The following is an 18666-nucleotide window of genomic DNA, read 5'->3' as shown; positions in this document are numbered from 1 at the left end:
ATTTTCTAAAACCACTCTCGCGTACGACGGAAGTGGGAATGAAGGAAGAGGGATTTTAGTTCAGATTGGCATATATGTACATTTGACATTTGAATTGGCAAGTATAAAACTTTGGTTGGCAAATATCAAATATCAAAAGATCTATTTCAGCGTCCAGTTTTCAACTTTGCAATTGCAAAAGGAAAAACTGAAGAAAAAAAAACATTTTATTTACTGCAAAAATATATAGGATTCAAGTAACAAGGTACTAATAGAGATCACTGCTATAAGCAATTGCAAAACTTAAAATTAATGGCGGAGAAACATCTTTGAAAATGAAGTTGGCTGTTATTAAGGTTAGTGACAAGAGTGAAAAAACAAGTAGCGCTCAACAAAAAAAAACTTATTATGTTAACTTATATAGCTCAAGACGGAGTTGTTAAACGTCAACTTATTGATGCCATTGATTGAAAATCTACCTAAAACATACGAGAATGTCAAAGCGTTGAATATTATTCAAGTGAATAATGTGAAATTTTAAATTTCATTTGACCTAAAAATGGGTAGTATCATTTTTGGATTTCAATCCCATTCAAGCAAGCATTGTTGCTGCTGGTGCAATTTTAGTTTTAACATTCTATTAGAATGTGGAGCTTTAAGATCTTTGACACATTGAAGGAAAGATAGGTCAAGTTTGTTACTAATGGCTAAGTTTTAAACTTTGCAAAAAATTTGCAAACTTAAACACTGTTGATCAATATGGACAGTGCTCGTTTTAGATGTTATTCCCCCAATCGAACATCATCTTCTTCGTGGAATTGTTAATCATCTTTTCAAAAATCTTTTCTACTTGTGGCCTTGAGCCAAAGAATAACCAGCTGAGTTGTACATTCACCTCCAGCTGTCCCATGGTGGACACTTCAGAGGCAATGATTATTATAAATTTTTTTAAAAACATTCTTAAACAAATGGTTGAAAAACCTTGCGCCTATGAAGTCTTTAGTTGTACTGAAACTTTCTAAGAAAATCTTTATTCATGTTTTAAAACAACGCTTTCTTTTAGTGTTGTTCCAAAATATAAAGAAAAATTGATATTCCAAAATAATTTTAAATTCTAGTTATAATTCAAATAATAATTTATTTTAGCAGGTAAATCAAAGGGTCTGTTATAAAGACAAACTGACTTGACTGGCGTCAACATTAATTAACTTCAATTGTAGATCAACGTAACTTTTTTGCAGTTTCTGTGTTCACTAATAAAAGCATTTTTTTTTTCAGCTTCCTCTTCTTCGTCTGTCTTTTTGTTCTTTTTTATCGGTCCTTCCTTTTTCATCTACCGTTTCTTACCTATCGGTCACTTCTTCTTTATTGCTCTTTTCTCTTCCAATTTGTTTTTTTTTTTTTTGTTAGGTATTTCCTCGTTTTTGTATTCGCAAACACTTGGAGATCATTTTGTGTGCTACCTTTAGATTGAGATTAACACTTTAGATTGAGATTAAAAAAATCACTTTTTTCTAATTATTTATTAAGCATATATTGGTTTGTTATTATTCGTTTCATTTTTCTTAAAATTTTATTTCCATATTTCCTTTTCTCTTCAATTTATTTTTCAGCTGGATCTTCTGACAAAACTCTACAAAAAACTGTCTTGTCATTGAAAACCATGATGCATTTCACAAAAATACACATAAATATTTTGGTTCTTAATAAGAAAAATATTTATGTGTATTTATAAATATATATTTTGGTTCTTATACAAAATATTTTAACTATTATTGCAGTAATTTGTTTTTTCAATCACAATATGTGGTATGCGTGTAAAAGTGTGTTTGTGTTTGTGTGTTAAAAACGGTATCATGTTTTATAAAAAATACATTTTTTATATCAGACTGTTAATTGATCAATTGTAAACTTAAGTTTTAATTTTACCTAAATTAATCTCGAAAATATTTTCATCTAAATGTCTATATGCAGAGCATGGTTATTATGTATCAGTTCATCAAATGCGCAATGTTTGCGTAGTTGGTGGCGTAGAAATTTACATCCACAATTCTATTGATTTTATTCACTGATCTCAAAATATAACTGGATAGCTGGTTCTATTGTTTTTTCCGAAAAAAGTTGAAGCTAAAATTGGCCTCCCAAGATGGCGGCGATTTTCATTTCCTAAGCTCGGTGAAACCGATATACAATTTAAATCGCTATATCAAATTACTAAAAAAAATAAATAAATAAGCTTATAAATTTGTTAAAGATAAAAGAAAACAAATGAATTTTATAAATATTAGAGAAAAAAAGAAATTATTTTTTTGTATAATTGAATTTATTATTAAATGGCATTTACAAATTTAGTTAAGTCTTATGTATAAGTATTGGGAACTAAAAACTATAAGTCTTATAGTTTTTAGTTCCCAATGCTGTATGCTAGAAGGTTAATAACATAACAGTATGATAAACGGCAATTATTTCTACCCTCTATATTCTCTACTACTATATTCTCTATTTTTTTGTAGTAAGATGCCATCCATTTTGTACAAATTCTACACGAATTGTTAATTGAGTGCTATAGGTATACAAAAACTTAGGGGTTCCTTCTAGAATTATAATATACTTGAATTCTATTATTGCATAAATTATTTGAATAAAATATTATTAAGTGTCACTTATACTGGTAAAAAAAAACCAGTTCTGAATTATAGTTATTTATAACAATTAGTTAATTTATAAAAATAAAAAGTAAATAATAGTTTCTTATAGTTTGAAGGATAATCACTCAATACAATTGAAGAAAGAAATGTATATAAAAATACATTTGTTAGAAAAAAATTTATTTGTATCTTTATATAGAAATGTTCAAAACATTTCCTCCTCTTTGAAATATCTCCTTAACTTTAATTAAATATCCTGCTTACCTGCTGTTAAGTATTATGGTTATATATTACAGCTTGCTGACTTTTTTTTATATTAATGAACTGTAAATAGCTGTTAAATAATTTTATAAATATGTTGTTGAGTTTATTTGCATAATAGATTGATTATATGACATTAAATTCAAGAAAATGATTTGCTAAAGAATATCGTTAGTCTTAAAGAGATTACTGCAACACAAATGATCTTGTATAATCGAAAAACTGATTTCATTGGATATTTGGCAGCAATTAAATCTGCTCAAGGTATTTCTTGACTGGGTTGAAAAAGGAAGGTTCACCATTAAATTATTTATTATCATATAAGCTCAGTCAAAACCATCTAGAGCTCTTTTTTGGTGCTGTGAGATCTGCAGGAATGTTTAACAGTAATATCAATTGCCAACAATTCACATATAAATAACTTTTTATGCAAATTACCGTTCAATTTTCAAATGAAAACTGTAGCATTGAGGATAGAAAACTCATATATATGTTTTAGACGATTCTTTTGGTGATTTTAGAACTAAAATATCTTTTACTGGAATTGAATTAATAAGAAAATATGATTTGTTGGAGAGAGAACCAACAGTTAATGATCACGATAATGCAGATATTCCAAATTGCAACAATCTATTTAAATACAAAAAAACTTTGATCCCATAAATTGCTGTATACGTAGATAAAATGACTTCAAAAAAAAATATCCTCATTAAATGTCAGAATGCACTAGTACTCCCTTTTCATTTAAAACAAAATAGCTTTTTAAAATTCAAAGACAGGAGGTTTGATTAAACCAACCATAAGTGTTATATGCAAAGAAACAGAAAGGTGTTTCCAAATTAATTGGTTGTTTTAATAGATTGCCTCTTTCCAAATGAAATTGGAATTCAAAATGCATTAGCAAGTGCTGCTTTGAGATCAGTCGATTTCTTGAAAATAATAATTGATCTAGCTCCTCATGTTTGACTCAACTATAAGTGATAACAATATATTTTCCTTGTTTTAGCTCATTTGGCAGTTTGGTTGCAAATTAACTAGAAAAATAAATATGTATATATATATATATATATATATATATATATATATATATATATATATATATATATATATAAATAAAAATAATGACACAAATAACTATATAAAAAAATTCTAGCAGGAACCCCTGAGTTGTGTGTACTCACAGAGCTCAGCTAATAGTTCATGCAGCATTTGTAAATTTGTGATATCTATTTGAAAAACTAATTTCATAATAGTTTATTTTATAAAGATATTTAGCTGCCTACCATGCTGTTATGTTATTAACCTTCTAGCACACAGCATTGGGTAGTTAAGAACTAAAAGGTGCATAAATTGTATTAAAAACAATATTAAACAAATGATTAAAAAATGAGTAAAACTAAAATTAAAAGAAAGTACTTAAATGAAAAATAAACAAAATATAAATAAAATTATTTCAGTTTTTCAAACTTAAAATAATTATTCGAAAGTTGTTTAGAAATTGTTAACTTGTATAACTACTAGTTCCTTATTTGTTCTTTACTAATGTTAAATAAACTAATTCTTAATTAAAAAAAACTAAAAATTTTTATCTTATTTAATAACATTTATTTATCTTTAAAAAAGCAAGATATTATACAAACTTATTGTTTAGAATATATTTTGTTAAACAGTAGAGAAATTTACGTAAATATGTAAATTGCCCTTTTTTATTTTTAATTATTGTTATGTAAAACCAAAAATTATATTTGAGGCATGTACATTTCATAATATTTATATATGTAAATGACATATAAGTTCGTAACAAAAATTTCTTTATTTGTAATCAACCGAAACCGTCGCTATCTTGGGAGGCCATAACTGGCTTCAAAAAATTTTCCGCATACGTTATCCAGTTATATTTTGAGATCAGTGATTTTATTAAACGAAACAACCTTAATGTAAACAATACAGGTTGTAAGTCGTTACGTGTTGAGATAATAAGCAAATTTACAAAAAAATGTTGTCATCAGGGGCAATTTTATATTCTTTTATATAGTTATCATCTCGCAGCTATTCCGCATATTCTTACCATAAATTAACTATTATCTCGCAGCTACACCGCATTCTAAATGAAATAATTGAATAAATTGAACCTCAAAATGATTTTAACATTTAAATACATTTTTAAATACTCATAACAAAGTTAAATATTTATAGTAATTGAATCTTATTTGAACCAATTATAACAAATAAATCATGAAACAATGCTGAAATTAAAAAATCAGCAAAAACTATTTTTCAGTGATGAATAAAAATGTTGCTTCATGAAATAAATTGGAAGGGTGTTGAAATCAGTATCATGGGAAAAACTCATTCCATTAAGATCAAAATCCGTTTCATTAATCCAATCGTCACTTTCACCGTTTTCCACATCAGCAATTAGAACCATTATTTCTAATTGTCGCCTAAATGATAAACTTGAAAAAATAAACAGTTGGTTAAAATCTAACAAATTATCGCTAAACACAGAAAAAACCAAATACATTCTTTTTCATTCTAATCTTAAAAAAACTTACCCAACTTACCTTCGCTAAATCTAGATACTAAAGAAATAGAGAGAACCCAAGCAACTAAATTTCTAGGGATACTTATTGATGAGAACATCTCATGGAAATCACATATAGATATATTAAATACCAAAATATCAAAAAACATTGGTATCCTCTACAAAGCTAGTGCTATACTGTCTCCTGATAATTTAAAGTTTCTATACTTCTCGTTTATACAAAGCTACTACATATACGCTATGTTTGCATGGGCGAGCACTCATAGATGCAAACTAACCACACTATATCGAAAACAAAAACATGCTGCAAGAATAGTTTTTTATAAAGGATAGACTCTTGCATTTTTAAAAAATTTGAAAGCATTATATGTATATCAAATCAATATATTCTAAAATTTGTTATTTATGCTCAAATATAAACTTGGACTTGTTCCTTTTTACTTTTCAAAGAATTTTTTCCAAAATAGCAAAAATAGATACCATACCAGAGGAACGGGAAACTTCAACGTACCTTTTAAAAAAACTAATCTCTCGCACTTTTTCATTTCGTACCGTGGTCCTTATCTATATAGCAAATTAATATCAAAAAATACTCAACTGGAAAATCGAATAACTTAAATACTCTGAAAACGTTATTAAAAGATCTCATTTTAAACACTAACAACTTTATGAATTTTTATTAACCCAAAAACATTTAAAATTATGTATAAAACTAACTTTGTTCCGAAACCAATGTAAACTCTAATAACTCAAAAAACTCTAAATAACTCAAAAACAACAGCAATAACAAAAACACAAAAACAAATAATAGGCTTATTTATCAACACTTAAACGACTATATATTACCTATATAGCAAATCGTGTACCTACTTATATCTATGTGTATTGAAATAAAATTAAAAAGTTAAAAACTTCTTTTTGTCTGCATTCTTTGTTTTTAGCATTTTGGAACTTTTTTTTCTCAGTCTGCCGAAAACCGATAACATTTTTTTTTTTTTTTAAATATAAACTTATTTTAAATAAAAGCATCCAAAAATATTAGTAACGCATAGCGGTTTCTTGATGACAAGACTGTCGGTCTTCTGCAAGTTTTCCGCGTTCTTTGAAGTAATTTATATATACTTTACAGTTTTACTTTGTTTATTTTTTTGTATAACGTAACTTTGTAATTTTTTTTTTTTTAAGTTATACTTACTCTGTAAAGATTCTATTATATTTTACGAATTTGTAAGAATTAAAGAACAAAAAAAAAAAATTGAGGGGGGTTCAATTTTTGTATTTTTTAAGTATTTTGTTTTTGGCGTTTTAGAAAAAAACATATATATATTTAAAAATTAAAATATATAAAAATCTAAAAAATTAACATAAATATATTTATTTAAAATTTTCGCATGGTAACAAACAGGTAACTTTGCATTGCTTAAGAAAAAATGCTTAAGAAACATAAAACTCTATTTCATACAGGGTTTTGTACCTACATAACAACATAATTTCCGAAAATATATATATTGAAACATTACTTAACATTACTTAACAATAATTATTCCTGTCAACTGAAATTAAAATCATAACTAAAAAAAAAAAAATCATAAAGTGATTTTATCACTGTAAATGGCTATCTATACGTTACTATAGAAAACTCTCTACCAAAAAATTTATATATATCACTGACTTTTTTGCCATTTATGACTATATATTATTATATCTGTAGTATATTAATATATAATAGATTATATATATATATATATATATATATATATATATATATATATATATATATATATATATATATATATATATATATATATATATATATATATATATATATACATATATAACTATAAAAACTAAATTTTATTTAACATTTCAATGGGTACTCAATGACAAGTCTCCCTAGTCATCTACGAGTTTTCTTTACAATATTATATTTATATTTAAAGATACATAATTATATTTTGAAATAAGCATTTTTAATTTTCATGATAAGAAAGTATTGTTACAATGTTATGTTATATATTTTTTATATCGTATTATTTATCGTGTCATGAAATAGTAACTTAGTGATCTGTAAATATAATAAAGTTGAATAGAAAAAAATACGCGAACAAAACACTAGAAACAAGAAAAAAGCTAATGGAATATGTCATAAGATTTAGCAAGGTATGTGAGTACGTTATAATTAAGTATGGCTAAGTATTATAAAAAGAGTTTTACAAATAAGGAAAGGAGTAAGCAGGAGATAATTTTATTAATAAATGAGGGGGAATGGGAAAATCTGTAAAAAATACCGATTGCATTCTTAAAATTAAAAAAGCTTCTCAAATCTATAATTCTACCAATTTGAAATGTGTCAAATGTACAATGAAGTACGATGACTAGAAATGTACTATGACTAGCCGTCTAGTACAAGTAGTTACTTTTATGATAGTAAATTTTAAAAAAGTCATACTTATTTAAAACAAGTACGACTTTTACTACCATAAAAGTAACTACTTGTTTTAAACCACTAGGTGACAATATTAATGAATTTTCTAACTATTTGAAACAGATTTTTATGAAAAATTACATTAAAAAAAAAATGTTCCCGTCGTTTTTACAAGGGGATGTGAAAATGGACAGTTCGAAATATAATGAACTCGCCAACACAAACTCTTCTTTGAAAATTTATTTCAGCTTGGTATACTCATATTTATAAATAAACCTTCCTTAGTCACTTCAACTTCATTTACTTCCACAGACAATATCCTGACAAACTCACATCTATATATATTTCTTAAAACAAGAACAGTGAAAGCAGTTATTCCTTATTCTTTTCTCCCATATTTTTCACTTGTTAAAAATTCGACATCAGTTAAACAATTTAGAAATCAAAAAATAAAGACAAACCAAAAAACTTTTCATTTGCGAATTTAAAGAAATGTCCTCTAAAACAATTTTGTAAATTATTTTGTTTGGGGAAAAGTTTGTATTAAGAGCCTTTTTTGACCTTGTATAAGCTTTCGATACCTTCTACTATTAAATTTTAATTAAAGAAATAAAAAAAATTTGTATTAAAAAACCAATCTTTTGAATGATTCAATATGAAGATAATGGACAACAGTTTGTCATAATTGACGGTGATACTAATACAAATAGTAAAACATTCAAAAGCCTTATATTTTTGAATGTTTGCAGATGATACGAATTTATTTTATTCATCTACCTCTTTTAACGATCATTTTGATGACCTTTACCTCTATCAATGATCTTTAGATGAGTCTACTTTGAGCTTTTTAAAACTTATTATCACAACAAAACTGAAAGGCGAGTTTCCAATTATCCGTTTTTCTACTGGAACAGGAAAAGAAAGGTAAAAAAAAACAAATGAACAAATTGGACAGGAAATGAAAGGTAAAAAAAAAAAAAAACAAGGAAAACTGCGCATGCTCGTGTGATTTTTTTTCCGTTCTCATTCCCATTCCCGAATTAAAATGGATGAGTGGAAACTCACCTTGAAACTACTTTAGTTTAAGGTGAGTTTCCTAAATACGCAAACGTAACCTTGGAAAGTACGCAAAAATCTAAATTAATTCTAGAATAGCATTTCATAAAAACAAACTTATCCGTGAAATACCCATACAGAAATAAATAAATACATTAAAAGTTTACCAAATTAATATCTATGCAAACATACTATTCATGTTAAAATAGAAAATGAGTTCTCACACGATTTACAGAAAACTTCTTTCATACTATAAATTAAACTCAAGGCAACTAGTAGCTTTATCGTATCCTGGAAATATTTAATTCTCTATCTTTTATGTTTGAAAATAATTTGAACTATAAATAAAAGCCGCCTTATTTATGTTACAAATAAAATACGAAATACATCTTATTTACAGTTCAGGCTATATAATATCTTTAAAAGTTGAACTTAAAAACATTGCTCTGCATAAAAACATTTAAATAAAAATATTTTCGAGATTAATTTAGGTAAAAATCAAAACTTAAGCCTACAGTTAAATAATTAACAGTCTGATATGAAAAATGCATTTTTTATAAAACATAATATCGTTTTTAACACAAAAACATACACAATCACACAAACAAACACACACTTATACACACCACATATTGTGATTGAAAAAACAAATTTCTGCAATAATAATTATAATTTTTTGTATAAAAGTATATATTTATAAATACACATAAATATTTATCTTATTAGGAACCAAAACATTTATTTGTATTTTTGTGAAATGCATCATGGTTTTCGATGACAAGGCTCATTTTTGTAAAGTTTTTTCAAAAGATCCAGCTAAAATAAGAAATGAAGTGAAAAGAAAAAATGGAAATAAACTTTTAAGAAAAATGAGACAAATAATAACAAACCGATATATACTTAATAAATAATTAGAAATGAGTGATTTTTTTAATGTCAATCTAAAGTGAAGGTGGAACACAAAATGATCTAACTAGTGTTTGCGGATACAAAATTGTGGAAATACCAAACGAAAGAAAATAAGCAAGTTGAAAAAGAAAATAACAATAAAGATGAAGTGACCAATAGGTAAGAAACGGTAGATGAAAAAGTAAAGACCAATAAAAAAAAAAAAAAGAGACTGACAAAGAAAAGGAAAAAACTGATTATTTTAGTCAACTCATAAACTGCAAAAAAGTTACGTTGATCTACAATTAAAGATAATTGATGTTGACGCCTGTCAAGTCAATTCGTCTCAAAACAGACCCTTTGATTTACCTGCTAAAATAGATTATTATTTGGATAATAACTAGAATTTAAAATTAATTTGGAATATTAATTTATCTTCATTTTTTGGAACAACGCTAAAAGAAAGCCTTGTTTTAAAACATGAATAAATAACTTTTTAGAAATTTCTTAGAGTTTCAGTAAAACTAAAGACTACATAGACGCAAAACTCTTCAACCATTTGTTTAAAAAAAAATTCAACATTTTTCAACACTTTGTTTTTTAAAAAATTTACAATAATCATTGCTTCTAAAGTGTCCGCCATGGTACGGCTGGAGGTGAAACAACTCAACTGGTTATTCTTTGGCTCCAGGCAACAAGTCTATAAGTTTTTCGAAAAGATGATTATCAATTCCACGAAGAAGATAGAGTTCGATTGGGGGAGTTGCATCTAAAACGAGCACTGCCCATATTGATTAACAGTGTTTAGATTACATTTACAAATTTTAGGCAAAGTTTAAAATTGAGCCATTAGCAACAAACTTGACCTATCTTTCCTTCAATGTGCCAAAGATCTTAAAGATCCGCATTCTATTAGAATATCTTGCTCAATCGGAATTGAAATCCAAAAATGATTCTACCCATTTTTAGATTAAATGAAATGTAAAATTCCACATCATTCACTTGAATAATATTTAACGCTTTGACATTCTCGTATGTTTCAGGTAGAATTTCAATCAATGGCATCAATGAGTTGACGTTTATTAACTCTGTTTTGAGAACCAAGGATCAATTCTAGGGCCTCTTTTATTTCTCATTTATATAAATAACTTGAGTAAATTTTTCAATATCTTAAACTCAATTTTATTTGCCGACGATACGAATGTATTTTATTCTAATAAAGATATTAATATTTAAGTTGCAACAATGAACAAAGAGCTTGCGAAACTAAGTGAATGGTTTATATCAAATAAATTGTCCATATATATTAAAAAGACAAAATATACTTTCCTCCATCGTTTTCATGATAAAGACAACGTTTCTTTAAAAATTCGTAAGCTTTTTATTAATAATTCTTATATCAAAAGAGAGCGTTCTTTGTTGTTTCTAGGTGTAGTTTTAGATGAAAATGTAACGTGGAAAGAGCACATACGTATAATCCATAATAAAATCTCAAAATATATAGGCCTTTTATATAAAGCCAAACAGTTGTTAAACCAAACTTTTTTGAAATTTATTTATTTTTCTTTTATTCATTGCTATCTAAATTACGGTAACGCTGCTTTTGTGCAGCATTAATGTAATCTAAAAATAAAAAGCTTTCAATTAAACAAAAACACGCTGCAAGAATTATTGGAAATGTGGATCGCTTCTCGCACACTTAATTTATTTTTAATAAATTCAAAATACTCGACGTATTTCAACTTAATTTATATCATATTCTTATATTTATGTTCTAAGGAGATAATAAAATGGCACCCATTTTATTTAATTCATTTTTTGAAAAACAAATCATTTATACCCAACAAGATTTTCTAATAACAGTTATATTCAATCAAAAGCATATTACTCCGCTACTAAGTTCTCGATTGCAATCAGAGGACCTAAATTATGGAACACGTTATTGGATAATGAGTTAAAAAAAATTCCTCCCCTTGATCAATTTAAAAATAAAATAAAAATTAAACTTTTGATAATTGACAACGAACTAGACTTCTTCTGAAACTTTTAAATAGGAGTAATCACTCCTTTTATTTACTTGTTATTTACTTTATTTTTGATCATATTTATTTATTTTAATCTGAATTGGTATTTTACCTTTCTTTGATGTTCATGTTTTATCTCATTTTTATTTATTTTTAAATTCGAACTCTTAATAAATAGAAATTATAAAAAAAAAAATTATATATTTACATGTAAAGTATTTTTTATATTTGCATTTATATATGTATTTTATGCATATATTATATTTTGATAACGGTAATACATTTTTTTGTTATTTATATTCTTGTTTTGAAGGTGCTTGGCGATAGGGCTGAATTTGTCTTTTTCTTGCCCCAGCCATTTATATACATTTTGTAAAAGTTTAATTTTGTAAAATAAATTCTTTATGGCAAAAATAAAAGCTATTTAACCTTTTAGCATGTTAAGCATTTTTTTGTTAAGCGCTACTTGTTTTGTCAATCTTGTCACTAAACTTAATAACAGCCAAAATTATTTTCAAAAATGTTTCTCTGTCATTAATTTCAAGTTTTGCAATTGCCTATAGCTTTGATCTCTATTAGTACTTTGTTACTTGAATCCTCCAAATTTTTGCAATAAATAATATGTTTTTGTTCTTCAGTTTTTCCTTTTGTAGTTGCAAAGTTGAGAACGGGATGCTGAAAGAAATCTTTAATTATTTTATTAAGATTATGGGACAATAAAGTTAAATAACCAGATTTTAGTTAAGATTTAAGTGCAGGTTGTTGAACTATTAAGAAAAAACCCAGATATAATGTAAACTGTTGATTGTAATAACTTTTAACTAACATTTAATAATGTGTAATAATAAAAGAGAAATAATAAGTATTAGTATAAATTGATTTTATTTATTTTCAAAATGTAAAGACTTTTTCTCTTGGAAGAAAACCTTTGCCTTCATCTCAGATAATTCAATTTAATCTGTTTCAACATAATCTATGTTGACCAAAACTAGCCAGTTTTAGCGTCTTATTGCGAGTAGCAGAAATGATTGGAGCTACATTTTGCACGCATCTTTTTTCTGTTAATGGAAAGCAAGGATTTACAAAAGCTACAGGCTTGAAAGATATTTCATGTTTAAGATTTATTTTGAATCCCTTTAGGAACCTTAAAGGACGATTTTTATAAAGTTTAAAGGCTTTCCAATTTGGGAAATAGGGCAATCACATGCTTCAGACGTTCGCTTCAAAAGCTTGATTACAGTCGTTAGGAAATTGTAGAGAGATGGTAATGAATATGCCATATCACTAGCTTTTTTCCAAATAGTTTGACATTAGTTGCAAATTTTTTTTTTGTTTTTTTTTGTTATTGACCTCCTCCACGGTAGTTTCGTAATAGAACTTTATTCTGGGCAGGCGCATTGACAAATATTTATTTGGTTAATTATTCAATAAAGATGCGGAACGCAAAAAAAAAACATAAAAATCACTTTTTTTTAACAACTAAATTTTAAATACTTATTGATAAAAATAGTTTATTAAATTTTTCTATTTTAATAAATATTAGGTTATACTAGTTTTCAATAAAAAAATATATATATATAAAAAGCATTTATCCCTATTTTATAGGATCCAGAACTTTTCAGTTTTTTTAGTTAAAAATTTTAGGGAAGTCAGTAATTCTTGATAAATAAGTACTTACATAAATTTTTTAACAAAAGCTGAAATGTTTAAGAGAAGGAGTTAAGGCATTTGGAGATTCTGTCAAATTTTGAAGAACTGATTATTTTTTTTTATATACTTTTTTCGTAAAATAAAAATATATGTTTTCCCCCTAAAACTTCCGAAAGTAACTATAGAAACTTTCTAAGATGTCCGCAAAAACTTAAGGAATAACAATCTAATAAATATAAAATGAAATATTCTTTGTTGTCTAGTATACAAAATATTACTTATTTATTATAATAAATATTTATTATATTTTTATATATATATATATATATATATATATATATATATATATATATATACATATTTTTAACAATAAACATTAAAATTAAGTCGTTATGCAATTACTATCGTATATACAATTATCTATGAAACATCACAAGGCTTTTCTTTTATAAGTTTTTCTTTCTTGAATTGTTGGACGAATTTCCAAAACTTCTGGGGAGTTTTTGATGTAATGATTGGACAGAATACTTTGTAGTCTTTGTTTTCCTTTCATATGGCAGAAGGTGCTGTTCATACTATTGAATTCAGCATGCATGCTTTCTAAGCCTTGCTCTCCATAAATATCAAGACCTAAACCCCAATTTCTAATGAAATCAACACAATGGTTTTCTAATAAATGCATTTTTGGCGTAATGGACTCATTGGGCCATGTTTTATGAAAGTAACTCATTAATTCTCCAATGACTCCTTCTGATTCCAAAAAAAAAATTAAATTAAAAAACGTGAAAAACAAAGTAAGAATAATTATGCAAGCAAGAAGAAATTTAATACAAGTAACTTAATACAAACAGTTTATTAATATGTATTTTTACCTAACTCTAATAATGAATATTATTAATTATTTCACTTGAATTCATAAAGTTGTAGCATGTACCGTATTTGGAGAATTTACAAATTTCTCACTTAAGATCTTTGCCTCGTTATGTACATCTGTATCAATAAGTCCAAGATCTGTTACTATCTTAGGTATCGAATTGCAAAGATGTAGGACACTGTTTAATTAATAGATGAAAAATAAATTTTATAATTTACAGAATTAGTACTTCTATACATTATATATTTACAAAAATATTTATACAATTTATATTTACAAGTATGCAAAAATATGTATGGAAAAACCTTTAACATTTTATGAACATGATTCCCGATAAAGCATTTTCCATAGTAAGCTTGTCTTTGAACATTAAGTCCACATAGAACTTCATCAAGCTTTTTCACAAGTGGTCCATGCGATTTTTCAAATGTTTTAGTTTTTAACTCTTCTAATTCAATAAGCTATATAAAAAACAGCACTACATAAACACACACACAGAAGCATTTGCTATTACATTGATAAATGTTTCATTCACATAAAACTATAGAGTATTTTGTTTCATTATTTCAAATATTAACTTATTATACCTTAGCATTTTTCTTCTCCATAAAATGAACTACTCTGGGCTGAAAAATTTCATTAAGATATTCTTTATTTTCAGGAGAACGTAGAACTTGTGTTGCCATTGCTTCATGAATTAGCGTTATTTTTTCACAATATTCAGAAATAATTTTTTCTTGTTCATATATTTTCAACTGAAGTGCAATATACTCATCAAAACTTTTGTTGTTTACAGTGTTATTTCTTAAACACATTTTAGCTGCAATTTTTATATCTATGAGATGACAGCCATCTTCCAGCAGCAAAAATTTAAGATAAATTCCTAATGAGATATGCAACGACGGAATGCCAACCTAGATTCATTAAATCAATAAAAACAATATTAAAATGATATAAATAAGTAAAAATATAATATACTATATATATATATATATTATAAAAATACTTGTGTTAAAGGAATTTTGAAAATTGGTGAATCGATGACATTGTTACAATACTTTGCAAACCTTGGTATTTGACCTTTTTGAATGAATTTTTGCAAATCTGCATAATTTTTTTTAAAGTAGATTAAAATTTATTTATCTAAATACATTAAAAACAAAATGATAAAATAAAACCTACTTCTAACACAGTGACTGCAATTGATTAATTTGTTGTGTAAACATTAAGAGACCCACAATAAGGTTGGGTTTGTATTTATTTGCTTCAAAAATACTAAATACATTTGTGTTTCTTCTGGCATTCGGCTTATCAACATTCACAATTTGATAACACATCTTAAAGGATCCACCACCATAATCATCACCAATTTTAATGTGAATTTTGTCATTTTTTATATTGGAATGCTGTAGCAAATTTTTTCTATTTAATTTGTAATTGAATTTAAAATGATTTTAGAAAATAAATAAACTTTTAATAAAAAAGTATATAAAATGACAACATTTTTATACAGACACACATTTATGTAAAATACTATCTTTACTTTTTTAGAAGATTGAGTTTGTTTATTATATGTGATGGAAGATCTTTAATGTATCCCCTAGGAGCATTTTTAACTTCAAATGAATCACTGGAGTCTTTTAAAAGAAAGTTAAACAGATCATTACAAACTACCCAATCCTCTCCAGACCAGGATTTAGCTACTTTTCGTTGCTTTTTGTTTGATGCACATTTTATATCTTTGGTTTTAAGCTATAATAAAATTTTAAACATTTTGTTTTTTTATTTATTCACATTTTGTTTTTAGTTTGATTTGGTCAAATTTAAAGTTTGTATATATAAAAATAATATATATGTATATACATATATATATATATATATATATATATATATATATATATATATATATATATATATTATATATATATATATATATATATATATATATATATATATATATATATATATATATATATATATATATATATATATATATATATATATATATATATATATATATGAAGTTAATTTACCTTGCAAGTATCTTCATGTTTGAATATGTAATTCCCATATGAGCTTTCATACTTATCATTTCTTCAGCACTTATAACTGATAAAGGTATGTCTGACATCTTCAATATTTTAAAATGATCTTTTACTTCGAATGAATTCAAAATACCAGAGGTTTGCTGAAGTTTTGATGTGCTGGCCATACCAGAGGTCACATTTAAAGAATTTAAAACAGCTTGATGTCTTTTTTTAATTGTCCTTTTACTAACATCTGAGCCCTCTTTGTATGCCATCGAGTTGGAAGTAAAGTACAAAGGCTAGAAAGAAAAGTGAAATCAAATTATATTTTATTAATTACAACAAAACATAATACAGTTTATTTTATTTTGCTATATATTAAAAATACGCCTACCCTAGGTCCTCAGGAAGGAAATGCAATAAAGTTTGATTCAGAGATAACTAGCTTTTGCTTTATTACATGTAATGCAGCATCTTCGACAATCCATGGAATAGCATCATTGTCTTATAATAAAAATACATCAGCTAGAGTTGTATCAAGTCCAACATGATTTTTTTTGCTAATCGGAGTCAGTAATAATTGATCACCAATACAAATTTCTTCGTGCAATTTTTTAAGCTCATTGTCTTTAACCGCAAATTTTAATTTACATTGCTTATTGCAACCTAAAATAATGTGCTCTATCAACTGTGTTACATTAACAGAACTTACAATTGTAAATAATGGAATGTGTTGACTACAAATAAAGCGTTTTGTTTCTGTTTCCAGCTTTCCTTCAATCTCCTTAAATATACACACTGAGCAAAAAGAATGATGACACTCTTTTAGTATTAGTGGCTTATACATAATGTTGTTGCACAAATTGCATATACATAAGTCTAAATGGGGATTTGATACAGGATCAATATCAATTGCATTTAAACACAAATTTTGTTCTGGTATACTAGCAATTAAGCTATTAATGATTGGCCTGGTCCATCTTTTCTGATTTTGTTCTATTATACATGGCCGACCAGGTTTACATTTTTTAACTTTCCTACCAGAATCTTTAGAGAAACAGGAACATTTGCCTGCACATGGTAATGGCCATTCAACTACTTTAACACTGGTGCTAGAGCCTTTTTCAATGTTCCTCATAATGATATAGCACTTCCAACACATTTTTTGTGGATGAACATTTTTATTATCAATGTTAATGTTTATATAAAATAAATTTTCGATTCTTTCAGAATTTTTACACACATCAACTGAGTCTTTCATTATATATTCTTCAGATATTCTGCAAATGAGACTTAACTTGGTTAAATGGTCCATGTTTATAAAATATCTAAATATAGCATTATGTAAGATAAATTAAAAATTAGCCCCCAAAAAAAATATTCGGTCTCTACAATTAAGTTTAAAGGAAGTACAATAAACTGATGAAAATAAAAATATTTACTTTCAGATACAGAAAATTCGTTTTATTATAACATAGATGCTTAAAAAATATGCAATTTTAAGAACAATTTTTTACCGTTTAATTTAAAAGTTTTCCTTGAAAATCCTATTTGCAACACCAAAATTTATAAAACAAGGTTTTATCAGTTATCTCTGAAACAAATCGCTTCGGTTAAGAAAAATTTTGAAATATCAAACATAAATAAAATCAAGTTGGAGTACCTGAGCTTCAGCAAGAAATAATTGAAATAACCTAAAATTTTCTACAGTTTTACAAGTGTTGACTGCGCATGCTCAGAATAAAGTTCCAATAAGTATCAATATGAAACTGCCGTGCCTCAAGGCCGAGAAGGCCACTACAGATGAGGAGGCTACTTGTGGTTACAACCCTCTCTCAACTCTAAAACTCCGAAACACGAACCTTGACAAACAAGGCCGCTGCGCGAAAAAACAAGTTGAGCGCGGTACTACCAGGAACGTGGTAGGGAACGAACTCGGAACCTCTCGCTGATGAAGCGAGCGCTATACCACTACACCACTACCGCATTACTAAGAAATCTTGAACACGTCGTTAATTGGATATTTAATATTAACCCAACTACCACAAATACTGATTATTTAAACCAAAATGGTTTAAGGGTTAAACTACAAAGAGATCAGATTTTTCAAATTATTTTTTAATTAGCACAATCTGATTCCACTTGTTTACTTTTTTTTTTTACGTTTAAGGTTTATCTAAAACTTATAAAGTAAACTAGGTTTAATTTATATGGTTGGTTTATGAAATAAATTAAAAAGGGATTAGAGGGATGAAAAACGAATGGCAAAGAAAAAACTTTTTTATTTTG

General features: G+C 26.5%; 1 protein-coding gene across 1 annotated transcript; it reads right to left on the bottom strand.

The window, feature by feature from the left end:
* Nucleotides 1-13838: 13838 nt before the first annotated feature.
* Nucleotides 13839-18128, bottom strand: LOC136075176 (uncharacterized). Its single transcript, XM_065787588.1, has 8 exons — nucleotides 17895-18128; nucleotides 16772-17705; nucleotides 16384-16676; nucleotides 15894-16102; nucleotides 15533-15772; nucleotides 14938-15264; nucleotides 14656-14811; nucleotides 13839-14528 (listed from the first exon to the last, which is right to left on the bottom strand). The coding sequence occupies exons 6-8, from the start codon at nucleotides 15163-15165 to the stop codon at nucleotides 14499-14501; spliced, it is 414 nt and encodes a 137-aa protein (XP_065643660.1). The 5' UTR covers nucleotides 15166-15264; nucleotides 15533-15772; nucleotides 15894-16102; nucleotides 16384-16676; nucleotides 16772-17705; nucleotides 17895-18128; the 3' UTR covers nucleotides 13839-14498.
* Between the last annotated feature and the right edge of the window lie 538 nt (nucleotides 18129-18666).

This window comes from Hydra vulgaris, chromosome 01, assembly GCF_038396675.1.
Source record: "Hydra vulgaris chromosome 01, alternate assembly HydraT2T_AEP".
In the NCBI taxonomy this organism is placed as follows: domain Eukaryota; kingdom Metazoa; phylum Cnidaria; class Hydrozoa; order Anthoathecata; family Hydridae; genus Hydra; species Hydra vulgaris.
The sequence above is the reverse complement of the archived record's forward strand: the minus strand, read 5'-3'. Positions and strand labels throughout refer to the sequence as shown.